This window comes from Agrilus planipennis, unplaced genomic scaffold, assembly GCF_000699045.2.
Source record: "Agrilus planipennis isolate EAB-ADULT unplaced genomic scaffold, Apla_2.0 scaffold153, whole genome shotgun sequence".
Classification (NCBI taxonomy): Eukaryota; Metazoa; Arthropoda; class Insecta; order Coleoptera; family Buprestidae; genus Agrilus; species Agrilus planipennis.
In genome coordinates, this window is record NW_020438996.1 from 433,935 (window position 1) to 461,301 (window position 27,367).

The 27,367-nt window shown below is 35.6% G+C and overlaps 1 protein-coding gene across 2 annotated transcripts in view; it reads right to left on the reverse strand.

Moving 5' to 3' along the window:
• Positions 1-3,435: 3,435 nt before the first annotated feature.
• LOC108738064 overlaps positions 3,436-27,367 on the reverse strand; it is a 32,498-nt gene continuing 8,566 nt past the window's right edge. Inside the window, exons 2-5 of one of the 2 annotated variants that reach the window (XM_025975769.1) lie at positions 10,349-10,505; positions 10,084-10,289; positions 3,863-4,002; positions 3,436-3,639 (exon numbers count right to left, since the gene is read on the reverse strand). In XM_025975769.1, the coding sequence (XP_025831554.1) occupies positions 3,469-3,639; positions 3,863-4,002; positions 10,084-10,289; positions 10,349-10,505 (674 nt within the window). In that variant the 3' untranslated portion in view covers positions 3,436-3,468. The remainder of the gene's footprint in view (positions 3,640-3,862; positions 4,003-10,083; positions 10,290-10,348; positions 10,506-27,367) is intronic. The other variant, XM_025975770.1, reaches the window with a different exon arrangement.

The following is a 27,367-nucleotide window of genomic DNA, read 5'->3' on the forward strand; positions in this document are numbered from 1 at the left end:
TTAAAATAATCAATGACTACCTAAATTTTGAAAGATTAATTTCTTAATTAAGTAATGTGTATTTTTCTATTGTTCAGCATTTTGACGTCGATGTTTATTGGCAATACATTGTGACCTGAAATTTATAATTTCTTCGTCCAAGGCGAATTCCAGTTTGAAACTCTGCGGCTCGTTGCGCTAACGGTGACATTGATTGATGTTTTATATTTTTCCTGAATTTCTTGTATGGTTCTCTATTCATTTTATAATGTCTATGTATTTAACGTCAATATAAATAGTAATACACTGACGCAGTTTTTTACAGAAGTATTTTTAAATGTACCTAAGTAGGAGAGGGTGATTGTTAGTGGACAATGGAATATCCTAATGAAAATTCAGTATACAGATATTAAACTACAATATATTTAACAGAATATATAATAACCACAACAAAAAAAATGTTAAGGAAAGACATTTATTGAATAAAAAGGGTAGATACAAGTTCAAGTTATAGCTTAATTGTTACAACCCGTACACACCTTCATACAAGATTGTACAAGATGGAAGATAAAATCGATATGATCGACGAACAACATATTCAGTAGATACTACATGATTATGGTTACGATAGTACACGCACAAATGTCGACTCAGATACACAAGAAGATAAGAATGTAATATCCAACACGCCTCTTTTACATCTTCACTTACATTATTATGAATATTATTTATTTTTTAATTTTTGCTATGAATTACATTCTACATTAATTGCTACATAATTGTAGCATTTTTTTCAGGAACTTATCTTTACATAGCTTTACTTAGTGAGTATGTCGGGGTCATTGTTTGCAGATTCGATTTTAATTAAGTCAATGATTCCTCTTTCGAAGTTTTCGCTAACTTAACGATATTAAACTTTTTTCTGCTTAGCATTTTGAGTAAAATTACCGAACTTAGCGATAGTTAAAGCTCCGGCATTATCTTCAATTATCAATTTTTACATTAAAGGTCTCTGGTAGCATTTCAAGTCTCGTCATAATAATTTTGATATCTACCTAGATAATTCACACCGAATAATTTGGCAAAGAGATTTCTGTACAAAATTGTCTGAACTTTCAAATTTGTTTTCATCGGTGTGTTATTAAGTTTTACGTTTTCCAAATCATATTTTTGAAGTGAACACTTCTTTAGGCGCGTTAATCGATTTGTGGTATGGGGGTACACGTATGGATTCGCGTCACTGTCGTGCTTTGGCACCAAGGCGCACGCGCAGCGGCTGAATACACGTATACCCCAACACATTGGCCGTGCTCATTACTGAGATTTTCCACTCAAAGTAATGTAATATTTATAGAGACTTTACGTTTTCTATAATTTTACAGTATACAGCCGTCTAGAAACCTGGCCTTGTTTGCCACCATGTTTGTTGGGTTGCCTACATACATGTGACAATGCACCATCCTAAGGCTGTTGTAGTTTCGGACAAACCCAACACAATTGGCTTGTCGACCGTATCTAGTCTTTATGTGATCACTTCCAAATCGCAGCTTCGTGCGCACAGCTTTATGGATAACTTCTAGTCGTTCTCGTAGTTCGCCCACGTATTCGTCTATAGGTACTGGAGAGTCTCCAAGACGACCAAAATCATGTCCGTAGGTAACCTGGATTCTTAGATTGGTCCCCAGAGTAGCGTTAAATCGTTTAACCATTCCGTCAGACTGTGAATGTAAGAACGTAGTCCTTGTTTTGGTTGGATTCCAATTCCAATAGTACTTCATATCGACTAATCCAGTCATTGACAAGCTTCTCAGCTTCCTGGTTCGATATTGGTCCTTTACTGGCGGCGCATGTCGGACATTTTCCTGCACCAGTCTTCCTCATCGCTTCTACTTCATGACCAATAACATCTCTCGCGTACTTTCCCTAGAATTTTCGTAAGGTCAAAATGTCCTTCTGCTTCTAAGACTTCTGAAATTTTTTTTTTCGGAAGTACTACTTAGAGTTTGTTTCTGGTTGCATCTGGACTTTCCCACATTCTTTTCAAAACGCCGTGGTCCAAGTTAAGGGAAGTCCACTGCGCTCAATAAGTTTTCGTTGTTTGTAATTAGCTGGCTTACATCTACCCACAATCGTCTTGAGGTTCCGGCTTCTTTCTTTCTTACGTTACCGTGTTGTTTGCCTGGGCGATGCTCAATGTCAAACTCATATTCTTTATGTCGTTGCAACCATTATGCAAACTGTCCTTCTGGATTCTTAAATTACAGTAGCCACTTCAGGGAGGCATGATCCGTTCTTAAAAGGAACTTCCGTCTATACAGGTACTTGTGGAAATGTTCGATGGTTTTAACCATAGTTTGTAGCTCTCGACGGGTGACACAATAATTTCGTTCTGGTTTCAACAGTGTGTTACTAAAATACCCGATGACATATTCCTTTCCATCTTGAACTAGGGATAACATACCACCAACTCCCACATTACTAGCGTCGGCTGAAGGTTTCACTGAACTGTGGGTACCTCAATACTGGGGCTCTAGAGAGTGTTATCTTCAGATGTTCAAATCCCTTTTGGCATTTGGGTGTCCAATGGAGCGAAACTCCATCTTCTCTAAGTCTCTGTAGTTGTCAGACTAAATTGGCAAATTCTCGTATCTTCGGTAGTAGAAGCAAAGTCCCAGAAAACTTCTTAACGGCATCCGGTTTGTAGGGGTCGATCATTATTCCTTCTGATGTTATGACATGGCCTGACTTCTCTTCTAAACAGGACGCATTTCTAGGTTCTTAGCTTCAATCTTGCGGCTGACAATTTCTGGAAGGGTTCAGTCACGTTTTGGAGGTGGTCGTCGAAACTTCTTCCTAGTATCATTATGTCGTCTAGGAAAACTAAACAGATTTTCTAGTTTAATCCTTGTAATACAATGTCCATAAGTTTTTCGAATGTAGCCGGTGCATTGTACAATCCAATCAGATTGAACTGCCATAGACTATTTCCAATTGTAAAGGCAGTCTTCTCCTTATCCTGCGGTTGCATATCCACTTGCCAGTATTCACTTTTCAAATCAACAGTAGAGAACCATTTAGCTCCATCTAAACTATCTAGTTTGTCGTCGATTCGGGACAATGGGTAACTGTCCTCCAGCGTTACGTCATTCAACTTCTTGTAGTTCATACAAAATATCGTGGTAATGGTATTTATTACTGCATTTATACTTTGTTATTAAATTTGTTAATATTTTTGTTTTTTTTTTCAATTTCCAATTAAAACAAAAAAAAAATTTGGTGTAATTTTGAAATGCGCGCCTTTGGTTACGCTTCATAGTTTGATGTATAGATGGCAGTGAAATTCGAAGTTTTCTTAGCCATTTATATATATATTCCAAGTATCGTCTACTAATGTGGGGTAAACTTAGATGTCACTACTATCGTCCANTTCTCAATATAAAGGATTAATAAATTATTATTTTGTTTCCCTTTTCTGATAAACTTTTCTTTTTATTCTTTAGTTATTACCTTTCTGGTTCCGTCGGAGACTTCAACGGTTAATTGATCAGTATCACAAATCGGATACGGTTGTCCATTACGTTGGTAGAAATGTACAGTAAAACAGACTGTATGACCAACTGGATGCATATCGTTCCAATGAAATGTAACCTGTTGAGAGGCCTATTGTAGATTAATATCGCGAAACAAACTAATGGTATTTATGAACTAAATTATTAACACAATTCCGTTGACATTTGCCTACCACGTACATATCGAAAATTAAAAAACACAATTTTTAGATTTATTAAATTAAAACTTATGATATAATTTGAATCGAAAGAATGTTGCGATATCTTTAATTTTTTTTTGTATCTATATTGGATGTAATAAGCTTGATTCCTACTTTGCAGTTTGATGGCATCAAATACTTTCCGGTAACATACTGTAGAAGAGTATGCTTTGCTTCTGGCGCTAGGGACGGCTGGGTCATAGCAGCCAAAGTGACCAACCCAGCGATCGATACAGATACAATTAACATTCCACCTGTAAAAAAATTAATGATATACCACTATTTCGCATAAAAGTAAGGAATGCAAGAATGGCCGATTTTGTCTCAATGAGTGGCAAGTCAATTAATGATTGATCAGTGTTGTTCTTAATCTACAGAAAAATAACAATTACAAATATTACATTTCGTTTGTATACATATGTGTATAGGTACCCACAAGATGAGTTTTTATCCTGAGACAGTGAATATGTTCTTGATTGGATCTAAACTTTAAAATATTTAGATGATTTAGATAAAAGTTAATTAGTGAAGTCCGTTGGCCAAAAGCTGATGACTTCCGGATGTGGAGACTTTAGAATAATACATACAGGATCTGTGGAAAGTAATTCGGGGGTAGGAATTGTGATGCGTAGGAAGGGAAGAGTGTAAAAAGTTATTTACAAAAAAGTGATATAACAGTAATGGTTAAATTAAACTCGAAGCCGGTAAAAATGGTAATCTTACAATGATGAAGACGTAGAAGCGGTTTATGCAGATATAGAAGACGTGTTAAGTTTCGTGAAAGGGCAGGAAAACCTAATAGTTGTGGCAGACTTCAACGCTGTTCAACTATTCTGCTTCTTTCTTCAGCTATTATTAATTAAATTTGTTACGTTTTCATTGTGTTTCTTCTGGTTTATTTAATTTTTGCAAAGTGCATTGAATCACCACCATACCTAAATTAGTGACCCCGACTAAGGGCAAATACAGAATCTTCTAGAGTGCCTGATGAAGAACAAACAGACAATCTTCTAAGTGCCCAACAAAGAACAAATCGTCTGAGTGTCCGACGGAAAGGCAAAAATGCGATCCAGCATAACAGCAAAGTATTACCCAACAAATAGTGACCAAACTGTGGTAGTGCACGTACAAAAAATCGTAAGTACATTTTTACTGTGCATTATTTGAGGGTGCGCGGGTTGTGATTGTTTTTCGAAAATGGCTTTGAACAATTCTGTCGGGAATAGTAGATAGACATCGAGCGAATCAGAAATTGCATTATCCGTCAACCACGTCGCATCTCGTCTACCATCGTTCATCCCTGCCGATCCAGAGCTATGGTTTGCAATGATGGAAAGCAGCTTTGTAAATGCGAAAGTAACTACCGACGCCACTAAATTCAGTTGCGTCATAGAAGCCTTGGAGCCACGGTACGCCGTGGAAGTTAGAGACATCATAGTCAACAAGCCTGAAAGAAACGCATACGAGATATTAAAAATATAGTTGGTCGAAAGGTTCGGCACGTCCCAGGAGCAAAAAACTAGACGCCTACTACAGAAGAGATAGGGGACCGAAAGCCGTCGCAGTTCCTTCGCCATCTGAAAGGACTTGCAGCAGCACCGTTGCAGAGAGAGATGATGATTAAACAAGAAGTGTCCGAACTGTGAAATCAACATAAACAACGGTCAAAGTCGCATTCAAATTCACGTCCTCGTTTCCGAAACCGTAGTGCTTCTAGTGATAACTATTGGTACCCTTCGCTAGTAAAAGGAGCGTGCGAAAAGTCAACATATCAACATTGCACAGTCAATGGAACAACTATAGCGACTATCGGTACAATTACGTTAACACTTGACCTCGGTCTAAGTCGTGATCTTTTATGGAGATTTGTAGTTGCTGATGTCGATTTTCTTTCACATAACAATCTCCTGGTAAATGTAAGAAATCGAAAACTCCAGGATGTGACGACGCAAATTACCTCTAGAGCCTCGAATGGAAGTCTTCCATGTATTAAGACCATTTCGGGTTCTACAATTTTTCATGAACTGTTATCCAAGCGACCAGGTGGCGTGGTGAAGAACACGAAACATCACACCAAGCTTCATATCAAAGCTATGCCAGGGCCACTCGATGCTCATAAACCACGACGGTTAGCCCTAAAGATGTAAAAAATTGCCAAGAAGCTCGATATCGTGCTGAGAACAGGAATTGCAAGACCCTTCAAAAGCTGCTGGTCGTCTCTACTTCACATGGTACCGAAGCAAGAGAAGAATGGAGGCCGTGTCGTGACTACCGGAGATTGAACGCTCGTATAGAACCACATAGATATCCTGTACGTCACATTCATGACTTTTCGCAGACTCTCTCCAACGAAACGATCTTCTCTACCATAGACCTTGTGAAGGCCTTTCGCCAGATTCCAGTCGCTGAAGAGGATCTAATGCAAACAGCGATAACCACACCATTCGGGTTTATTTCCATACATGTGTTTTAGATTTAAAAACACTTCGCAGACCTTTCAAAGATTTATAGATGAGGTGCTTCGTGGAATGGACTTTTGTTATGCTTATATAGATGACATTCTCGTCGCATCAAAAACGCCAGAGCAACACGTCATACTATCTAAGGACGCTATTCGAGCGTTTACAGTTCTATGGCGTGATTGTTAACCCTGCGAAGTGTTTTCGGCCAATCAACAGTTAAGTTTCTTGGTTATCTCATTTCTAGTGAAGGAACGCAGCCCCTTCCTGAGAAAGTAGAAGTCATTCGTTCATTTCCGTAGCCGGATACTGTGAAATAACTTCGTCGCTTTTTGGGCATGTTGCATTTCTATAGGCGATTTATACCAAACGCAGCAACAGTGCTAAATAATTTATTACAAGGCAACGCAAAAGGCAAAGCACCCGTGGTATGGACAGCAACAACCAAAGAGGCATTTGAGGCATGCATGGACAGTTTAGCCAAAGCTACCTTGCTTACTCATCCTATACCGAACGCACCACTAGCAGTTTTCTCTGACGCATCAGACTTAATCATTTATGTAATCCTGTAACAACTAGTCAACAATAACAGTTTTCCACAGATATACGCCACGTCTCAGGAGACAGAAATGTGGTCGCTGATGCGATTACCTGAATTGAAAAAGTGTCAGACGCATTTGATTTCGAAGCACTAGCAGCCTCACAATGGACCGATGAAGAGCTGAAAACCTCGATAACCAACAAATCGACGTCGCTCTAACTGAAGTGAATAACTATGCCAGAAGCTATCCCGAGCTGTTATATGATGTGTCTACCAAGAAGTGCGCCCCTTCGTCACTTCCAAATTCAGACGCACCATTTTCAACGTTACATATAGTCTCTCACATCCTGGAGTAAAAGCGACAGTCAAAATGATAACACAGCGTTGTTTGGTCGTCAATAAAAAAGGACTGCAGCGAATGACACAGAGTTGCAAAGTGTGCCAACGATCCAAGGTTACACGCTATACGAAACCACCACAACGGACGTTCCCAATGCCTAAGGTTCGAACACGTCCATGTGGACACTGTCGTCATGCCGAGTTCAGATGGATTCAGATACTGCCTCATGTGTGTCGACAGGTTCTCTCGATAGCCCGAAGCGCTACCTACGATGGACCAGGAAGTCACAACTGTAATGCGAACTTTCTTCTCACACTAGATAGATAGGTTCGGCGTTCTCTTACGAATTACCACAGACCAAGGGAGGCAATTTGAGTCCAGTCTCTTCACATCCACAAGCTAACGGTCTCGTCGAGCGATTGCACCGGCAATTAAAAGGTGCAATTATGTGCCATGCCAATTCCAGTTGAACGGAAGTACTTTGCCAGGAATTCGAGCGGCCTAAAAAGGCGACTTATAGTCCTCAGCGGCAGAGATGGTATATGGAGAACCACTCAAAATACCAGGAGAGTTTTTAATCCCTGGCCACTTCCATAAACAATCCCGAAACCTATCTGCAAGCCTTACGCCAACACATACAGCGTTTGCGTCCCGTCGAAGGAACCAACCATGGAACATTTATGTTCAAAAATATGACTACCGCACAAAGGGTCTTTCTCCGTCGCAGTGGACTTAAGGCGTTACTACAACAGCCTTGCGAAGGACCTTTCAAGGTAGTTGAGAGGCGCACTAAAACGTTCACAATCGATGTCCGTTAACGTCACGTTGAATTTTTCGATGGATAGGCTTAAACACGCTTATATTATGGCAGATTATTGTAACAGGAAGACGTCGGGACAATGTGGAACATCGAAACAGATAGTAATCCAAATGCAAAACCGCCAGCTGGCCCGTCTTATAAACATTCAGGAAGAAGTTTCCAAGTCGCCTCCAAGTTAACTTTTCCTGATCCAAATCACTAGCAGAAAATACTACAAATGGCGCAGTAAACGCCATCTGTAGCACGATGCTACATTTTAGGATTACGTATGCTCCAACAAGGTCCTATACCCTATATCTCTAAAACCAAAAGGGGTTTAGTCTTTTGGGATGAAGTTGGAGGACGATTTAAACACTAATTTTTTTTACAGTGATTTAAAAATTTTATTGACGCCATCTTTCATTTCACAAAAAAGTAGAACACTGACAGAAAACCGCAACGCTCTATGTATAAAAATAAGAGATAAGGATACCCTGTACAACTGCCGTAAAAGCCGGAAAATTACAAGATGTTGCGCTGTGTTAATACATATACTTAAAGTCTTAAAAAAGTATTTCAAAAACGTCTCATTAGATGAACTTAACGGTAAAGAAATTATGGACTCCATTTCTTCACCTTATTACAATGTGAAGAAGATCAAAGCCAAAATGGGTTTTAAAATATTTTTTGATGTAAATAGACTGATTTTGGTTTTGTTCTTTTACGCTAAAGAAACTATTTTAGTCTTAATAGCGAATTATATTAAAGAAAGTCATACATTTTAGGAAAAATATTTTTATTAAAAAGTAATTAGAAATAATGCGGATTTGATTATTTGAAAATTATGTCCTCTATTTCATTACACGCACTCATGGAATCTGTCTATGATATTTTGTATAGTACGCCGGAACAGGCTCAATTTCTCTTACTTCACGACGAATGTTTTCTTTTAACTCGGCAATATTCCTCGGAGTATTCATATAAACCTTGCTTATTAAGATACTCCCACAAGAAAAACTCTATGGAGCTTAAATCAGGTAATTACGGAGGCCATACGATATCACCAAAGGGAAATGGCTCCGTCCTTCTGAAACTACGTCCGTAAATTGTACGCAGTATGTTTTCGAAGCCGGCATATAAAATAACTGGATATCATTTATCGAAATGCAACAACATGCACCTCTCGCATTTTCAGAAAAATACGGCTCAATTATTCCATTCACTGATAGAGCACACCACACTGTTACTTTTGGGCTATGTAGAAGTGTTTTATTTCTTTTTGCCTGAGATTGATAAGTGACCAGAAGTGACAACTGTTTATTCACATATCCATTGAAATTGAAATGGGCTTCAACACTCTAACACATAATACAAAGTGAGAAATCTCTCAATGACTATCTGACAAAAACATTTTTGTAAATTGTGGTCATTTTCAGTTATTGTCTCTAGTATCTAGATTTTACAGGAATGAAATTTCAGATCACGCTTCAAAATCTGCTCTACAGTAGATTTGGTAACGTTGCCGCTGCTCTTTTGCGCATTGATAACCAAGGATTGCAACAAACGCTATAGCTGCAACTTCATTTATTGTTTCTTCAGTTCTTGAAGTTTCGCTCGAGCTCGGACGTGGCAGATTTATGGACGAACCTGTACCTCGAAACTTCTGGACCCACTAACGAATCAAATTTTCGCTTGGTTCATCTCGTAAACGTTTGATGTTGTAGTGGGAACAAACCTGCCGCCGAGTCATAACGTACCCCATGATAAACGCTTCAACAGCGTAATCGCGATGGGCACCCAATCAATTCGACATTGCAAATGACAAATCCGCATGAAAGACGAATCTAAAATACCCCTCTCTCCATGCTCAATTCAAACGGTCTTTTAAATATTCAATTTTAAAATTCTAACTCTTCTATGAGACACCCTGTAGTTAACTTAATCATATGTAATAGTGTAGTTTCGCTTTCTTTACAACAGACGTCTCACTTTCATGGTCTAAACTGTCGTCCATATTTTATTGTTAGTTATACATTCAAATAAAACACAGGCAACGTTTATAAATAATAAAAAAGCATACCATGGAGGCTATACACAGTTATATTTATTACGTACGCTATAGGTACAAGTTCAATTGTAAAACAGTAATGGTATTGTTAATTCTGGATAGATATTAATAAATAAATAAACCCTTACCCCATGTCCACGCGTCCTGATGGTTAGTACTTTTAACAACTTCTGACCAAAGATCAGCCTTTAGGGATTCCAGCTCTTGTTTAGTTGTAGGCAATGATTGTCGAGCATTAGACCATAGTACGTAATCTTTACTAAGAACATGACTTGCTTTACTATTTTCAAACCAATAAACGTCATCTAATCTGTTAACATTAAGAGCTAATAATCTGTAATAATAAATATAACAATTATTACATATTATTAATCTGATGATAGGTATACATACCGTGGGTAATAATTAAGTAAACTGAATTTGCTCATCCACTGACGCAGAATTAGCTTTTGTTGAAGAGATAAAGCTGCTTGTAGGAGACGCTCTTCATCGGAAGCAGGCAACTCTGGTAAATTGGCAATTTGACTACATTGTGTTAACTGCGAAATTCCTAAAACACAAAAACATCATTAGAAGCTTATCAGTACCAATACCAACTAACTTTTTTTAGATTTTGAACAATTTATTTAATTACTATTTATTGGTTTTCAGATTCATCAACAGTTCGTTCTTCATTCTTTTTTTTACCAATATATATTTAAAAAGTGCTTATAATATTATAAATATCAACCGTCAAGAAAACTAACACTAATCACGACAACAGTGAGCCATCAAGATAAAGAGCTGCATTGCGCTTTTCACCATAATAACATGCACTATTTTCCTCAAATTTTGAGCATATGTATGTGACATTCTTCAAGTTCATCGGGATAAAATTGAAATACAGATAACATCGACTTGGTGCTTGGCCAACTGGGTCAACCTACGATTGCGAAAAAGCTGCTGATTGAATGTTTCTCTGCATTCTGCATAATCATACCTAGTGTCATTTTGTGTGGTATAATTATGAACCTTTTCAACACATTTTTGTTTTTTTAGAAGTATCCCCACTAGAAAACTCATGGATGTATAGTTATTAGCTAATCAATACAAGTAATACTTCGTGATTGTGTACCATAATTGCCTATATATGAGCTCACCCTGTAACGCTTGTTCAGCTACTGGTTTGCTATTAAAATAATCAATGACTACCTAAATTTTGAAAGATTAATTTCTTAATTAAGTAATGTGTATTTTTCTATTGTTCAGCATTTTGACGTCGATGTTTATTGGCAATACATTGTGACCTGAAATTTATAATTTCTTCGTCCAAGGCGAATTCCAGTTTGAAACTCTGCGGCTCGTTGCGCTAACGGTGACATTGATTGATGTTTTATATTTTTCCTGAATTTCTTGTATGGTTCTCTATTCATTTTATAATGTCTATGTATTTAACGTCAATATAAATAGTAATACACTGACGCAGTTTTTTACAGAAGTATTTTTAAATGTACCTAAGTAGGAGAGGGTGATTGTTAGTGGACAATGGAATATCCTAATGAAAATTCAGTATACAGATATTAAACTACAATATATTTAACAGAATATATAATAACCACAACAAAAAAAATGTTAAGGAAAGACATTTATTGAATAAAAAGGGTAGATACAAGTTCAAGTTATAGCTTAATTGTTACAACCCGTACACACCTTCATACAAGATTGTACAAGATGGAAGATAAAATCGATATGATCGACGAACAACATATTCAGTAGATACTACATGATTATGGTTACGATAGTACACGCACAAATGTCGACTCAGATACACAAGAAGATAAGAATGTAATATCCAACACGCCTCTTTTACATCTTCACTTACATTATTATGAATATTATTTATTTTTTAATTTTTGCTATGAATAGCATATGTATGTNTTAATTAAGTCAATGATTCCTCTTTCGAAGTTTTCGCTAACTTAACGATATTAAACTTTTTTCTGCTTAGCATTTTGAGTAAAATTACCGAACTTAGCGATAGTTAAAGCTCCGGCATTATCTTCAATTATCAATTTTTACATTAAAGGTCTCTGGTAGCATTTCAAGTCTCGTCATAATAATTTTGATATCTACCTAGATAATTCACACCGAATAATTTGGCAAAGAGATTTCTGTACAAAATTGTCTGAACTTTCAAATTTGTTTTCATCGGTGTGTTATTAAGTTTTACGTTTTCCAAATCATATTTTTGAAGTGAACACTTCTTTAGGCGCGTTAATCGATTTGTGGTATGGGGGTACACGTATGGATTCGCGTCACTGTCGTGCTTTGGCACCAAGGCGCACGCGCAGCGGCTGAATACACGTATACCCCAACACATTGGCCGTGCTCATTACTGAGATTTTCCACTCAAAGTAATGTAATATTTATAGAGACTTTACGTTTTCTATAATTTTACAGTATACAGCCGTCTAGAAACCTGGCCTTGTTTGCCACCATGTTTGTTGGGTTGCCTACATACATGTGACAATGCACCATCCTAAGGCTGTTGTAGTTTCGGACAAACCCAACACAATTGGCTTGTCGACCGTATCTAGTCTTTATGTGATCACTTCCAAATCGCAGCTTCGTGCGCACAGCTTTATGGATAACTTCTAGTCGTTCTCGTAGTTCGCCCACGTATTCGTCTATAGGTACTGGAGAGTCTCCAAGACGACCAAAATCATGTCCGTAGGTAACCTGGATTCTTAGATTGGTCCCCAGAGTAGCGTTAAATCGTTTAACCATTCCGTCAGACTGTGAATGTAAGAACGTAGTCCTTGTTTTGGTTGGATTCCAATTCCAATAGTACTTCATATCGACTAATCCAGTCATTGACAAGCTTCTCAGCTTCCTGGTTCGATATTGGTCCTTTACTGGCGGCGCATGTCGGACATTTTCCTGCACCAGTCTTCCTCATCGCTTCTACTTCATGACCAATAACATCTCTCGCGTACTTTCCCTAGAATTTTCGTAAGGTCAAAATGTCCTTCTGCTTCTAAGACTTCTGAAATTTTTTTTTTCGGAAGTACTACTTAGAGTTTGTTTCTGGTTGCATCTGGACTTTCCCACATTCTTTTCAAAACGCCGTGGTCCAAGTTAAGGGAAGTCCACTGCGCTCAATAAGTTTTCGTTGTTTGTAATTAGCTGGCTTACATCTACCCACAATCGTCTTGAGGTTCCGGCTTCTTTCTTTCTTACGTTACCGTGTTGTTTGCCTGGGCGATGCTCAATGTCAAACTCATATTCTTTATGTCGTTGCAACCATTATGCAAACTGTCCTTCTGGATTCTTAAATTACAGTAGCCACTTCAGGGAGGCATGATCCGTTCTTAAAAGGAACTTCCGTCTATACAGGTACTTGTGGAAATGTTCGATGGTTTTAACCATAGTTTGTAGCTCTCGACGGGTGACACAATAATTTCGTTCTGGTTTCAACAGTGTGTTACTAAAATACCCGATGACATATTCCTTTCCATCTTGAACTAGGGATAACATACCACCAACTCCCACATTACTAGCGTCGGCTGAAGGTTTCACTGAACTGTGGGTACCTCAATACTGGGGCTCTAGAGAGTGTTATCTTCAGATGTTCAAATCCCTTTTGGCATTTGGGTGTCCAATGGAGCGAAACTCCATCTTCTCTAAGTCTCTGTAGTTGTCAGACTAAATTGGCAAATTCTCGTATCTTCGGTAGTAGAAGCAAAGTCCCAGAAAACTTCTTAACGGCATCCGGTTTGTAGGGGTCGATCATTATTCCTTCTGATGTTATGACATGGCCTGACTTCTCTTCTAAACAGGACGCATTTCTAGGTTCTTAGCTTCAATCTTGCGGCTGACAATTTCTGGAAGGGTTCAGTCACGTTTTGGAGGTGGTCGTCGAAACTTCTTCCTAGTATCATTATGTCGTCTAGGAAAACTAAACAGATTTTCTAGTTTAATCCTTGTAATACAATGTCCATAAGTTTTTCGAATGTAGCCGGTGCATTGTACAATCCAATCAGATTGAACTGCCATAGACTATTTCCAATTGTAAAGGCAGTCTTCTCCTTATCCTGCGGTTGCATATCCACTTGCCAGTATTCACTTTTCAAATCAACAGTAGAGAACCATTTAGCTCCATCTAAACTATCTAGTTTGTCGTCGATTCGGGACAATGGGTAACTGTCCTCCAGCGTTACGTCATTCAACTTCTTGTAGTTCATACAAAATATCGTGGTAATGGTATTTATTACTGCATTTATACTTTGTTATTAAATTTGTTAATATTTTTGTTTTTTTTTTCAATTTCCAATTAAAACAAAAAAAAAATTTGGTGTAATTTTGAAATGCGCGCCTTAAGTTACGCTTTATAGTTTTATGTATAGATGGCAGTGAAATTCGAAGTTTTCTTTGCCAGTATCATTTATATATATATTCCAAGTATCGTCTACTAATGTAGGGTAAACTTAGATCGTCACTGGTATCATCAAAATCTCGCGAGTTTTACATCTGTTTCCTAGTCTGAGCTCGGTAGCACTCGATCTTCCTCTACGATCATTTTGTAGACAGCAAGCTTCGTCTTAGGATTTGACTTTACTATCTCTTCTACACCGATGCGGATTGTAATAGTGCTCAGATTTAAGTCGATTCCAAGTTCTTGAAGAAGGACCAACTAGATTAGATCGCATTTGCCATTTTAATTTCCACGTTGCAATCTCTACGGATTAGTGAAAGTACTCCGGTAGCTGTAGTTAAGATCAATCTTCTGGTCAAACATCGAATTCGCCATTCCGATGCCACATCAGGTCGAACGATGGTGTTGGATGCTCCTGTGTCAATAACCATTCTAACATTGTGCTGATTTGTGAAGCCTTCTATGAATAATGAGTTAACACCGTCCAGTATCAAAATGATGACTTCTTCGGGAGCTCAATAAGGGTGAGCCAACTTTCGCCCCATAAAGTTGGCTGATCTTAGTTTTACGACTGCCGTGTTTTGTTTGAGGGGCACACTCTCGACTTATGTGCCCTATTTTACCGCAATTCCAGAGCTTGAGACGACCACTGTAGTTCTTACAGTCTCTAGCAAAATGGCCAGTTCTTCCAAATTCCCAACACTGAGTTCCATTCTCCTATGTTTCTGGCAGTGGCTTTCTTCACATCGATTACGCATTCCTTGATGAGCGACATAACACCATCTTTTGTAATTGGATTGTTGTCGATTTCTGCTTGTCATACACGTATATGACCTTTGGAAGCTTGCTTCGCTGCTTCATACTTTGGGGCATGTGACAGTGCTTCACTACAATTCTTACGGTGGGCTAATCAAAAGACTTGCTGTAGTTTACCGCCCCCAACTTAATAAATGTTTGTACTGCCAGTTGGTGTATGAATGCTCCAAACTACTCTACAAGGTGTAATTTTTGATGGCCTTACACCGCGATCTTCAGCTTTAGCAGTAGAAGGTAGTCATAGTCTTTCAATTTCTTCTCTTGCTTCTTCTCTTTCTTCTTCTTCTTCTTTTCTTATTTCTTCTCTCATTTCTTCTATCTTCTTTTCCATTATGATTTCCCGTCTGTCTTTTTTCCATTTCATTTCTAATATCATTTATCTTGTCCTTCATTCTCATATTTATTGCTTCTTGAACGTTCTTTATTACTGTTTTCATTTCATCTTGTCCCATTTTCATGTCATCTTGCACTGATTTTAATTCTTGCTTCATTTCTTCCCTTTTTCGTTTCTTCCTGTGCCTCTTCCATTTTCTGCTTCATTTCTTCTTGACTTGCTTTTAATTCTTCTTTCATTTCTTTGTGAGCTGCTTTCAATTCTTCCTTCATTTCTTTCTGTCCTTTTTCGTTTCTTCTTGAGCTGCTTTCAATTCGTCTTGTCCTATTTTCATATCATCTTGTACTGCTTCCATTTTCTTTTTTATTTCTTCTTATCCCATTTTCATGTCTGCTTTCATTTTTTTTTATCCTGCTTTCATTTCTTCTTGTCCAGTTTTCATGTCTGCTTTCATTACTGCCATCACTGCAATTAATTCTTTTAGTTGGTCTTCCATTTTCGATTCAGTAGCTCCAGTTGTAACAGGCATGTAATATTTTGATTTCTTCTAGAAAGTTTGACGATTTTAATAAAATCGTTCTTTCTTCGGGAGCTTTCCAACAATATATGGTTTGTTTGGGTAAGTCACGATTGGTAAAAACTTCTAGAAACCTCGATGGAACTCTTTGATCAGTTTTATTCCTCATTCTTCAAGAGCTTTCCAACGATGTATCACTTATTAGGATTTCACGCAGCCAATGGAAACTTCCAGAAAGTTCGATGAAATGATGTCAGATTGTTTCTTCTCTCTTCGAGAGGTTTCCAACGATATATCACTTGCTAGGGTTTCTTGCAGCCGATATAAACTTCCAGAAAATTGACCGATGAACGCTTTAAAATATTTGATGGAATTCTTCAAAATCCTTCTTCTCCAATCCTCTTCGGTTTTCTTATATCCCACAACTGATACCAAATGTCATGTATGTATTTAAACACCTTTTCGAAATTTGACTACCTACTTTTATTTAACTGTTTTTATTTAACAGTTCTATTATTCATCATTTATCAATTTACCACTATGAACACTTTGTCACTTCTTCGCTTCGTATCACCTCGAACTTTCTGACTCCTACTAACTCAACTCGATCTCGCGACAGCTATTTATAGCGACTTCATGTTTTCTAGAATTTTCCAGTATAGGCCGTCTAGAAACCTACATTATTACCTTCTAAATACTGCCAGATGTTTTACATTAGTTCCGATAGCGTTGAGATTTCAAAATGTAAAATTTATTGAGATCATCATCAACCAAAGATATTCGAATTTGCCGATGAGCAAAACAAAATTCATTCGAATAGAAACGTACATGAATATTAAAAACACAATGAAAATAAAACAACACACAATTAAATAAAAACGATAAACTATAAATATTCAAAGTGTCCTCCAGTCCTGCTTAAGTACTCAATTATCCTTCGGTGCACTTCATCGGGAGTAGCTTTCCTCACTTGAATTGGGTCTGAATGTTTCTCAATATTCTTTTTACCTTTGCTTCTAATTCTAGAGGGATATCAACTGGGCGATTATACTCCATACTTTTACCACGATCCCATAAATAGAAGTTGGGGGGGGGGGGTTGAGTCGGGAGACCTAGGGGACCATTTCTAAGAGCCGTTACTCCCAATCCACGATTTTCGAACATGCTGTCATAAGTATTGTTTACACTTGCTCCATCCGTTATACATATACCAGCAATATCTTACTAAAGCTAATGGTAAATTGCACAAAAACGTAGACACAACCCCTCTTGTTATTCCTACATACCTCTCGGAATTTACATTGTAAATTTCAAATACCACTCTATTATGCAGCATTAGAGCAAACACATTAAAACCAAATATATCCTGGAATTTTAACTCCCTTGCAATATGAGGATTATGTGAGTCCCAAAAGTATTTTCTCCGATTTACCACCAATTTCGAATAAGAATGTTATATCATTTTGCAGGAGTACTAAAATTTAATTCTTCTTGTATCATCCAAATGTTTGTAAAGTAATACAGGAATATGGATGGAAGTTGTAATTGTGCAACATTCTGTGGACCGATGCGACAGATATTCCCAAGTCATTGAGGCTGCAGGAATTGACGTTAAAGTAGATATACATCAATTTTGTTATTTTAGTCTTCATTTACGTGTTTTTGGTACAATTTTTTTGTTCAAATTCCAAAACGCAGAAATTGTGCTTCTATTCGCCTGAATTGTGTATTGTACATCGGATGCGGATATACCTTTGGTTGAAAAGACGACAAGTACTCTCTACTACATTCTGACATTCTCCATGAATGTAAAATAAATTTAAAATATCGTTATTAGTATTATTGTCCTGTTCGTTTTCCATTTTGATACCTCAACACTGTCGTAACTAATATAAAGCATCTGACAAACTGCTTAGCGCACAACAATTTTTACCTGAATCATTTAAAAACGTAACAATGTAACAATGTTCAAAAATTTCTTATAACTCAAAAAGTATCACAAATAGATATGGGGAATCCTTATCAATCGACGCAGAATTCAGTTCTACTATATATTCACTGATGAAATACTATACAAGGTATTTTATTTGAAAAAACCTAAAAACAGTTCGAAGTTCTATAAGTTGGACACTACATTTTTCACACCCTGTATACATTTACGATACTAAGAGCACAATACCAGATGGAGATAGGTATGAGATACCTGATCATTCAATAGGACTACAACAATTTCAAAATTAACCGAATAATCCGATATTTAGCATTGGAATGCAATTTATTAGTGAATTAATTTTACCCACTACAGGTAACCTCAAATTAGTGAGGAAAAATTGTTGCTGCTGTCACTCGTTTGCCAGAAATCGAACCCCTTACAGTACTCTACCACTAAGCTATAATTTTTCCTCATTAATTTAAGGTTATCTGTAGCAGGTAAAACTTATTCAAAAATGAATTCATTAATACATTGAATTAGCGCTACAAAAAATCAAAGTATCACCGGAAGGCAATTTTCAAAATTTTCAGAAAAATCGAAATATTTCGAAAACTACTAATTATTCAGACAGAGTTTTATAATCAAAGTCGATTAAAAAAAGTTCGCTGAATCTAAAACTGCCATAAAAATTACAGTATTCCATTTAAAATAAGCTAGTCGATGTCGATTTCCGGTATAACCAGAAGTAACAGACGATCGAAAATATTCTAGTTAGAAAGAGCGACAGCTTTTAGGTTATTTGCCCTATTTTCTCATCTGTAGTACTTTAAATTTAAAAACTTTTAATGAACGGGTTACGTATATGAGAGTCGTCACAGGAATTACCATGTATTTGATAATAATCACTAATTTTAAACATAAGGCTGATTATTTTATTTTTAATGTTCACTATGCATTTATCTAGTTTCAAACTGTTTTTTTTGGCAACTAGAAAGCCGAAGTTATTAGAAAGGTAACGTTTAAGTTTAAAACTAAAATTATTTAAAAATTTACCCATTACCGCCAAATTTAAGGCTATTGTTAATAGAAGGTAGGCTTTATAGTAATTTCCTTTTTTAAGTTGCGCTTTTAAATGTTATCCATGAAGCAAATGCAGCCTAGAATTCATTTTTTAACACAGTATGTTTAAATTTTGTTTAATTCACCATTGTTATATTTTTCTGCCGTTATGTTACCATCAAAGAAATTTAGAAAGTCCGGTTGGCCTTGCCCCATGTTTTAGCGAAGCATCAAACACAGTGTTATTTAATGTTTAAAAAGTAAATTTGAAAAATAAATGCTTACTTGTAAACAATTTATTGTTTGCGAATAGAACCCGCGCCACCTTGCCGTCGCCCGCATATTTTTTTTATTTTTTAATACTTTTATTCATGTAACAATATTATGTGCATTTATAACATATTAAAAATATAGTAACTATAAATATATTGTTTGCCTTTAGTACCTGAATACTTACTTAACCTAAATACTAAAAAGTTTATTTTGCAATAACAATCTGTGTGGTAATTTAAGTTTATTAGGGTTGTCATCTCTCCGGATTTGACCGGGAGACTTCCGTAATCATAAGACTTCTCCTGAGACCCGATTTTAATAACTGATATGAATATAATATCTGTAAGTAATGCGTTTATTGAGAGATTTTTTTCAATTATAAATAACTTATGGACTGAAGAGAGAAATAACTTGAGTGTTTCGATGGTAATGACTCAGTAATGTGTGAGAATAAACTATAATATATGAAATTTTAAACTAAGTCTGAACAAAATACATTATTGGAAATTTGTAAACAATAAGTTATTTTGGACAATACAAATGTTTAATCTATGTTAATTTGCTACAAATTTTGACCTAAAATAAAATAATTATTTAAATTTTAAGTTTTAATTTAATTATTATTCATGTATACCTAATTACAAGTTGTTTATGTGCAGACATATACACATTTACGAATTCATATGTACGGACACGGACACGTATATCTCCCGACATTGTGACATGGCAGCCCTAAATTTTATGGTAAATTATTACAGTTAGTTATTAGTACGTTTTATAGTAATGGTTCATATTTTAATTGACTTCTACAAAGCCATACATATTGATATTCTTTTATACATATACTCGATTTCACGTAGATCATGTTGTGTTTTCATACCGGTTAAGTTTCTTACTGATAGAAGTAATCTTAAAAACTGATTTTGCAAAATTTGGAGCATATTAATTATAATGGATGCTGCCCCACACCAGACTGGTGCTGCATACGTTATTATTAGCCTTATTATCCTTTTGTAGATCAATTTTTTGTTATTTTGTGACAATGGCAAATTGTATACCAACAATGGGTACAATTTCCTGGGAACTGCTTGCAGTTTTACATAAGTTCTAATATTCTCACGAGTATCTACATTTGTTTGCAAATATAGTGTGCATACTATACCTTCAGCAGCCTCATTCGCCAAAGATGTAAGTTAAATAGTTGGAAATTAAGAAATGTCATTAAGGTACATATAAAATAATTTTGGCCTCACTACAGAGCCTAAGGAAACTGTAGTTTTTATTTCTAAGCGCCTTCCGTGTTTACTTTTTCGTTAGAAACATGCTACGTAACGCAAAAGTAATTATTCTTCAACTAACGAAGTGAATTAATTTTTGAATTATTTTTTACCACTACAGATAACCTCACTTTAATGAGAAAAAAATATTGCTGCTATCACATCCTCACCGGGGATCAAACCTGGGTCCCTGCTTAGCACATCATTGCTCTACTACTAGGCTAGGAGAGGTGACAGCAGCAACAACGACGATACTATCTAACTACGTATGTCACAGAATCATCGAACCAATGTATAATCATCATTAACAATGAGAATTTTAAGAAAATATTTGTACGGTGTTCAATACATTAAAGTAGGCAATAGTTGAAAAGTCAGGGATCCTGGCTCGATTGCGAAATGCGAAGTTTATAGCAATTAATGAAAAATTAACAAAAATAGAATGGTTAATATATTTTGAAAATAATACACTTGGTATAATTCATACTTCATGAACGTGCTTCCAAAAATATGACGTCATCTAATTAATCTGCCTGGTATTCCAAGGAGTTGAAGTAACTACTTCATAAAAAAAACTCTTGTATATGCTATTTTTAAGAGATCCTTTTGTGAATCCGACTATGCGACTTTCTTAAAACTTCATAAATACTGTAAACAATTTACCAATGATATGCTAGATTCCTTTGTTATTGATACTAAAATCTCTATTAAATAAAAAGAGAAATTTTCCAAAATTCGAAATGTGAACTACCCGGCACTATCTTTCTAGATGATATTGAAGTAAACTCTATATGTGATATTGTTAACACCACCGCTGATTATTTCAAACCAGTATACAAACCGAATCTCAAACTGGGTGGACAAATTTCGATGGTTGTATACGACAATTCCGTAACTATAACAGATACAAAAAAAAAATAATAACTTTTACATTCTTCAGGCACTTTCTTGCATAGAATACACTGGTGTTGGTAGAATTAAAAAAATCATCTCCTTTCGAGCTACATAAACTTGTATTTTTTAAATATGAATCATAGTTGGCTATGCCTTAGTTAAAAAGACAATTTGTACCTGTTTTCAAATATATATGTTATGTGCTTTCGATGAATAAGCATTAAATTACAAAAATAATCTTTTTTTTTACTTTTTTGCATTGATTACTAGTAGGTGTTTGTTATCTATATAATAGTGATCACCCATTGGTCATATTAAAGTGCATGGTATTAATTTGAGTTTTTCTCATTAACTCTCGTATAATAAGATACAACATTATTCAAAACAATAACAATTCTGATGTGGCATCGGAAACATATTTCAAGTGTTATTCAGAAAAAAGACAACTTCATTAGTTTATTTTTACGAAAATAAAAGAAAAACCCAAACAATCATGGGAGTCATAACTGAACTGAACTATATATTCAAACTGATACATAAATTGGATCTTGTTATGATACTCCAAACAGCATTATGAACAACAATATTTGAAATTGAATTTACATAGGTAATCTATGAAATTTTGTCTTAGTACATTCAAATTGTTATTAATTTCTTTGCACCATATAATTTATTTTTAATGTACTCCCAAAAGGAGAATCCAGTGGCGATAATTCCGGTGATCATGCAGGCCCCCCTTCACTGGTCTATTACTTCCTATCCAATTGCTTGCAAAATTCATGTTTAATCTTGCTCAAAGAACTTATTTGCTTCAGCTAATGGAAATTTTTCCATAAACTCCTCAATAATATGTTGGTTTAAGATGCCATATTACCGTTGGTCATTATGATGTTCTTAGTACAGGTGATAAGTTAAAACACGATTGCCTAGTAGAGCACACCAAACACTGAAACCAAACCATCTTTGAAATCTAACGTTGACGATACCATGAGAGGTTCTATCGCACCTATGGTGCATCATTTGTCCAAATAATATTACATATTAGGGAAAATGGATCTTTAAAATGAAGAACGATTTTTAAAATCGCTATCATATAGATGACAAACGCTTACTAAAAACCAATATAAAACATGCAAGGGGTAAATTACTAAAAGGTTACTCATCGAATGCGACCCCACATATATGTATATAAATTTGAAAATAAAAGTGTTCATAGCGAATTTAACACCAATTTTGCAAGCACTATTTTCCAAATCACTGAACGAAGGCTCTTTTCCAGTAATATGAAAAAAGACTCCAATATTTAAATAAGGTAATCGAAACGGTGCTAGAAACTAGTCCCATCTTGATTTTAAGTTATTAAGTGTAATACCCAAACTTTTTGAAATGACAATCATAGTTAAGTCACTCCATTTTTATATTTAATTTTAATCAAAACTAAGTTTCGATGTTAATAATAACTAAAAAATTGTTGACCATGGCAGGAATACAAGAATACAAAATGTTGCCTAACAGTAATTTGGTTAGGTTAGAGTTAGATTACGTTAGGTTCTTTTGCATGAAACCACTGTGATTTTGACCTTTAGGGATTAAATGTTCAAACAGTACTTCTCAGTGGGAAAGGCTGATTTTTCCCATCACAATGTTTGTCATATACGTACTCAAGCAACCCTGTCTTACTGAACACAGAATAATAGAAAAGTAGTAAATTCTATGTTACATATCACGAAATTAATTATTTTTCACAAAATTCCTTATTTTCTAATTAAAAACAGCAATTAATTTCGTGTATATATATANATGCGAAGTTTAGCTCAGGATAGTAAAGAGTGGAATATATATATATACGAAATTAATTAATTTTCCAGTTAAAAGCATTAATTTTACAATTTCCCTTCTACGCCTTCTTCTTTTTCCTATTCTTCTTCTTTTCACCTGGATTGACATCTACTTCTAAATTGCCAAACCGGTAACAGTACAGCTAGAGAGCTGCCGTTATATGTGCATGTTTATTATAGTAGTAGGTAAGTAGAGTAATACCTACCTAGTCGTTATTGAGTAATTGTACTGTTCTCACTTATAATAAAATACGTATGTTATCTTATAAGTACAAAGGCCGAGGTCTAAGTGAACTATTCTTCGAGATATAACTACGTTCACGTTGTCAACGCAGCACTACCGCTGAGGATGTCAGCCGCAGTAGCTGACGAAACGTCTGGATAGAATGGTTCAGTTAGACCACGACCCTATAGTCCGAATCTTCATTTTACTATATGTTATCTTGCTTGTTAAAAAAGGTTTTTAGTTTTGCAAAAAATAATATTGATCAAACATTTATTTAACACAAGTACAATGAATATAACAGCACAAGTAACGTTTACATATCGGGTATCTGTATCTATACTCCTCATAGATTAAGTCGTTTCTGCGGTTTGATAGAACGACCATATCTTGAAGTCTTATTAGAACTACTTATATTTGGGTTGAGTTCAATCGTTGAAAGATACATCGAATATCACTATTTGTTTACTTGTTCTGTAGATATTGATCGGTATATAATTCAGGTTCCATTATTAGTATTACGCCTAACTATTCTTCCGTTACACTCTTAGCGTACCCAGTACGATCTTGGTGCTTTTGCTATATTTTATCTACAGTAATTTTTATTTCAACTTTATCCCTTCTTTTGTGTTTGTTTTTTGCGGCTTGTTTTGTCATAATGTAGTTTTACACTAAGTTTTCTTTCATCATCATAAGGTCGTCAGTTGGTTGGACACGCACCTCCACTCCTTCCTATTCTGAGCTAATCATTCATTAATGTGTGTTTGCATTTTAGGTTCCAGTTTTGTACTTGTTAACGGTAATTGTGTTCTAAGGATTCTACATTGTAGTATTTGAGATGAAAATACTTTAAGACTATTATTACTTTCCATCAACATTTTTCTATAGCAGCATTTTCTTCGTAACTCTTTTTTAGAATTTGTTTTCCTATATTAACTGCTTTCTTGGATAGGCCAGTACTTTGATGGTAATGAGGAGAGCACGTTAAAATCGTAATAACCTTTTCTATGTAATATTTTTTACATTTACGTGTCAGAAATGGTAAGTTGTCTACTATTAAGTATTCAAGGTAACTAAATCTACAAACAATATCTTGCACGGCCTTTATTATCGTTTCCGAAGTTTTATTCGATAATAAGTAAATCTCAATCCATTGTGAAAAATGATCTATTAGTACCAAGTATCTCGGGTATCTATATTCATATTTAAACTTATATCAATATTACTTGATATACATTATTAGAACCGTTAGGTGCATTCACATGGTATAACACTGAACAAAAGGTGTTTTCTAATTATATTATTTTACCCATTCCTAATTGATAAAACATTTGGCAACCGTGAATAGATCAAGGAAGATAGAAAACAGCGGCCCAACATGCAACATTTACGAAAGCATCGAATGTTATTAATGAATTGTGTCGAGAAGAAGTAAATGTGTCGGACATTACGGTAGCTTTCCAAATTCTAGATAGCAAACTGGAAACAACTACTAACTTTGTTATCGATTGTATGTGCGAAATACCGGAAACTACCAATACGGACATTCAAAAGGAATATGAGGACGCTGACGAATATAAAAGCAAATTTTTTTGACCATGCAATTTAGAGTAAATAACTTAACAAGCCGAAATCATCAACAAACTCTGGAAAACGTGAACAGTTAAGTGGCAACGAGAAGAAATTTGAAATTGCCGCCAATCGACTTATATACCATATTTAGATAAAGAAGATAAATTTCAGTATTTGATTAGATATTTCCGCGATTTTAGCTGACAGTCATCTGACCATTAAGATAAAGTTATAAACAGTTTAAAGAATCATTTTGGTCGCGAAGATGTTCAAATTGAAGTGTGCGTGAATGAACCCTTGCAATTAGTATTACAAAATGCATTGTCTTCTGCTGAAAATATTCCGCTGTCAACGTTGTATGATAGACTACAACAGCATTTAACAGCCCTCAAAAATCTTGGTGTTACCACAGACAAGTGCGCGGCATTACTATATCCGTTTATTATAAAATTTTCGCTACTGGAAGATTTATTGCGCGCGTGGCAACGAAATAAAAATGTGGCGTCTCGTGATTTAAGTGATACGTCTAGCTCGATCGAATCAGATGACAGATGACCCTTCTTATGAATTTCTTGGTCGAAGTGCAAAATGAAGTGATAATTTGGAGAATTGTTCAACGTTTCGATCTAAAAACTGCTAAATCTAAAAGGTAAAGAGTACAAGGGTAACCCTCCTACTGCAGCCTGGTGGAAAGGATTATTGAAGAAATGTTAGCAATTCTTTTGGTTTGAGAAGTTGTCATAAATTCGCGACCTATAACGTTTATTTATGATAATGAACAGGAACTTGTACCTGTTTATCTTCATCGATGTTTCTACAAGAAATAAAGGAAATAGGCGTTTCGGATCTTGATTGTGTTGAAAAATGACATTTTAGCAAACGTTATTTATATCGCTAGAAAATAAAAGACGACTTAAGGCAGCGGTTAGAAATGAATATTTGGGTGCGATGGTTCATCAGAAAAATAAATTTAAAAACGAGGAAATCGTTAAGATATGCGATATTGTTTTCGTAGGAAGCAATAATTTAAAAAAAATTAATTGATTGGTTAGCTAGAGTGAAAGAGACAATAGTTGTTAAGGACGACAAGGTGCGGGTTGTCCGGATTTTACCTGTGCCGGAAAATTAGTAAGGCCTATACAAAGCGTTTTTCCGTTGGAACTTAATTATAAGGATAGTCTAAATTCTGATGTTCACGATGTATTAACTAACAAAATAAAAAATTGTGTGAAAAATATTGATTGTAATGTGAATGTAAATAATGAACTAGATGGACGTAAAAATAAAAACCCAACACGTTATGGCAGAATAGTTAAACAACCTAAACCATTAATGCAAAAATTAAATATTTTTATAATTTTATTACACTGTGTTTTTCTAGAAAATAAATGTGAATTTGTGCTTCTGAATGTAGAAATATGTTATAAATTATATTGAGAATTAAGATGATATTGTTTTTACTCAATTGGTGTATTTGATTAGTAAGGTTCTGTGACTATGTTGGGGTGATCGCACCGTATTCCGTATTACTGGGGAGAATGACACAGATTCTGTTGAACATAAATTGCGTCACATTACACTGCGGTATCATGCAGCACGACTACTATTGTTTTTGTGATTTACAAAATCTCGCTGTGACTGACCCTGCGTCACGTAACAGCACAAGCATTAATACGAATATTTTCATGGGCTGAATCTTATACCTATGTGAAAAAATGTATTCTCTAAAAATTTCTTAATGTAAGCGAAATCGTTATAAGGGACAGTGGATTGATAGGATGTGTAAAGAAGTAGAAGAAAAGTTTGAAGTAGGTAAAGCCGATGAGGCGTATAATATAATTAAAAGGAATTTTAGAGATGTAGAATATAGTAGTAATAATATATAATAATAACGAGGCAGGGGTCATTTTGATAGAAAATGAGGAAAAGGCATATAGGTGGAAAGAATATTTAGCGAACCTATACGCAGGCCCTGAGTTAGATATATTAGAGAAGGAAGATAGTGTGGAAATAGGTGAGCTTGGTTATCCCATAATGAGAGAAGAGTTCGATGTAGCATTAAAAAATTTAAAGAATAATAAGGCTCCAGGAGTAGATGGGATACAGGGGGAAATTCTAAAACATGCAGGAGAAGAGGTTAGAGATGTTTAAACCAGTTAGTTACATTTACAAGACGGGAAAAACTCCAGAGGATTATAAACGGAACGTGGTAGTAACCATTACCTAAAAGGAGCAGCGCGGATAGGTGCGAGACATTTAGAA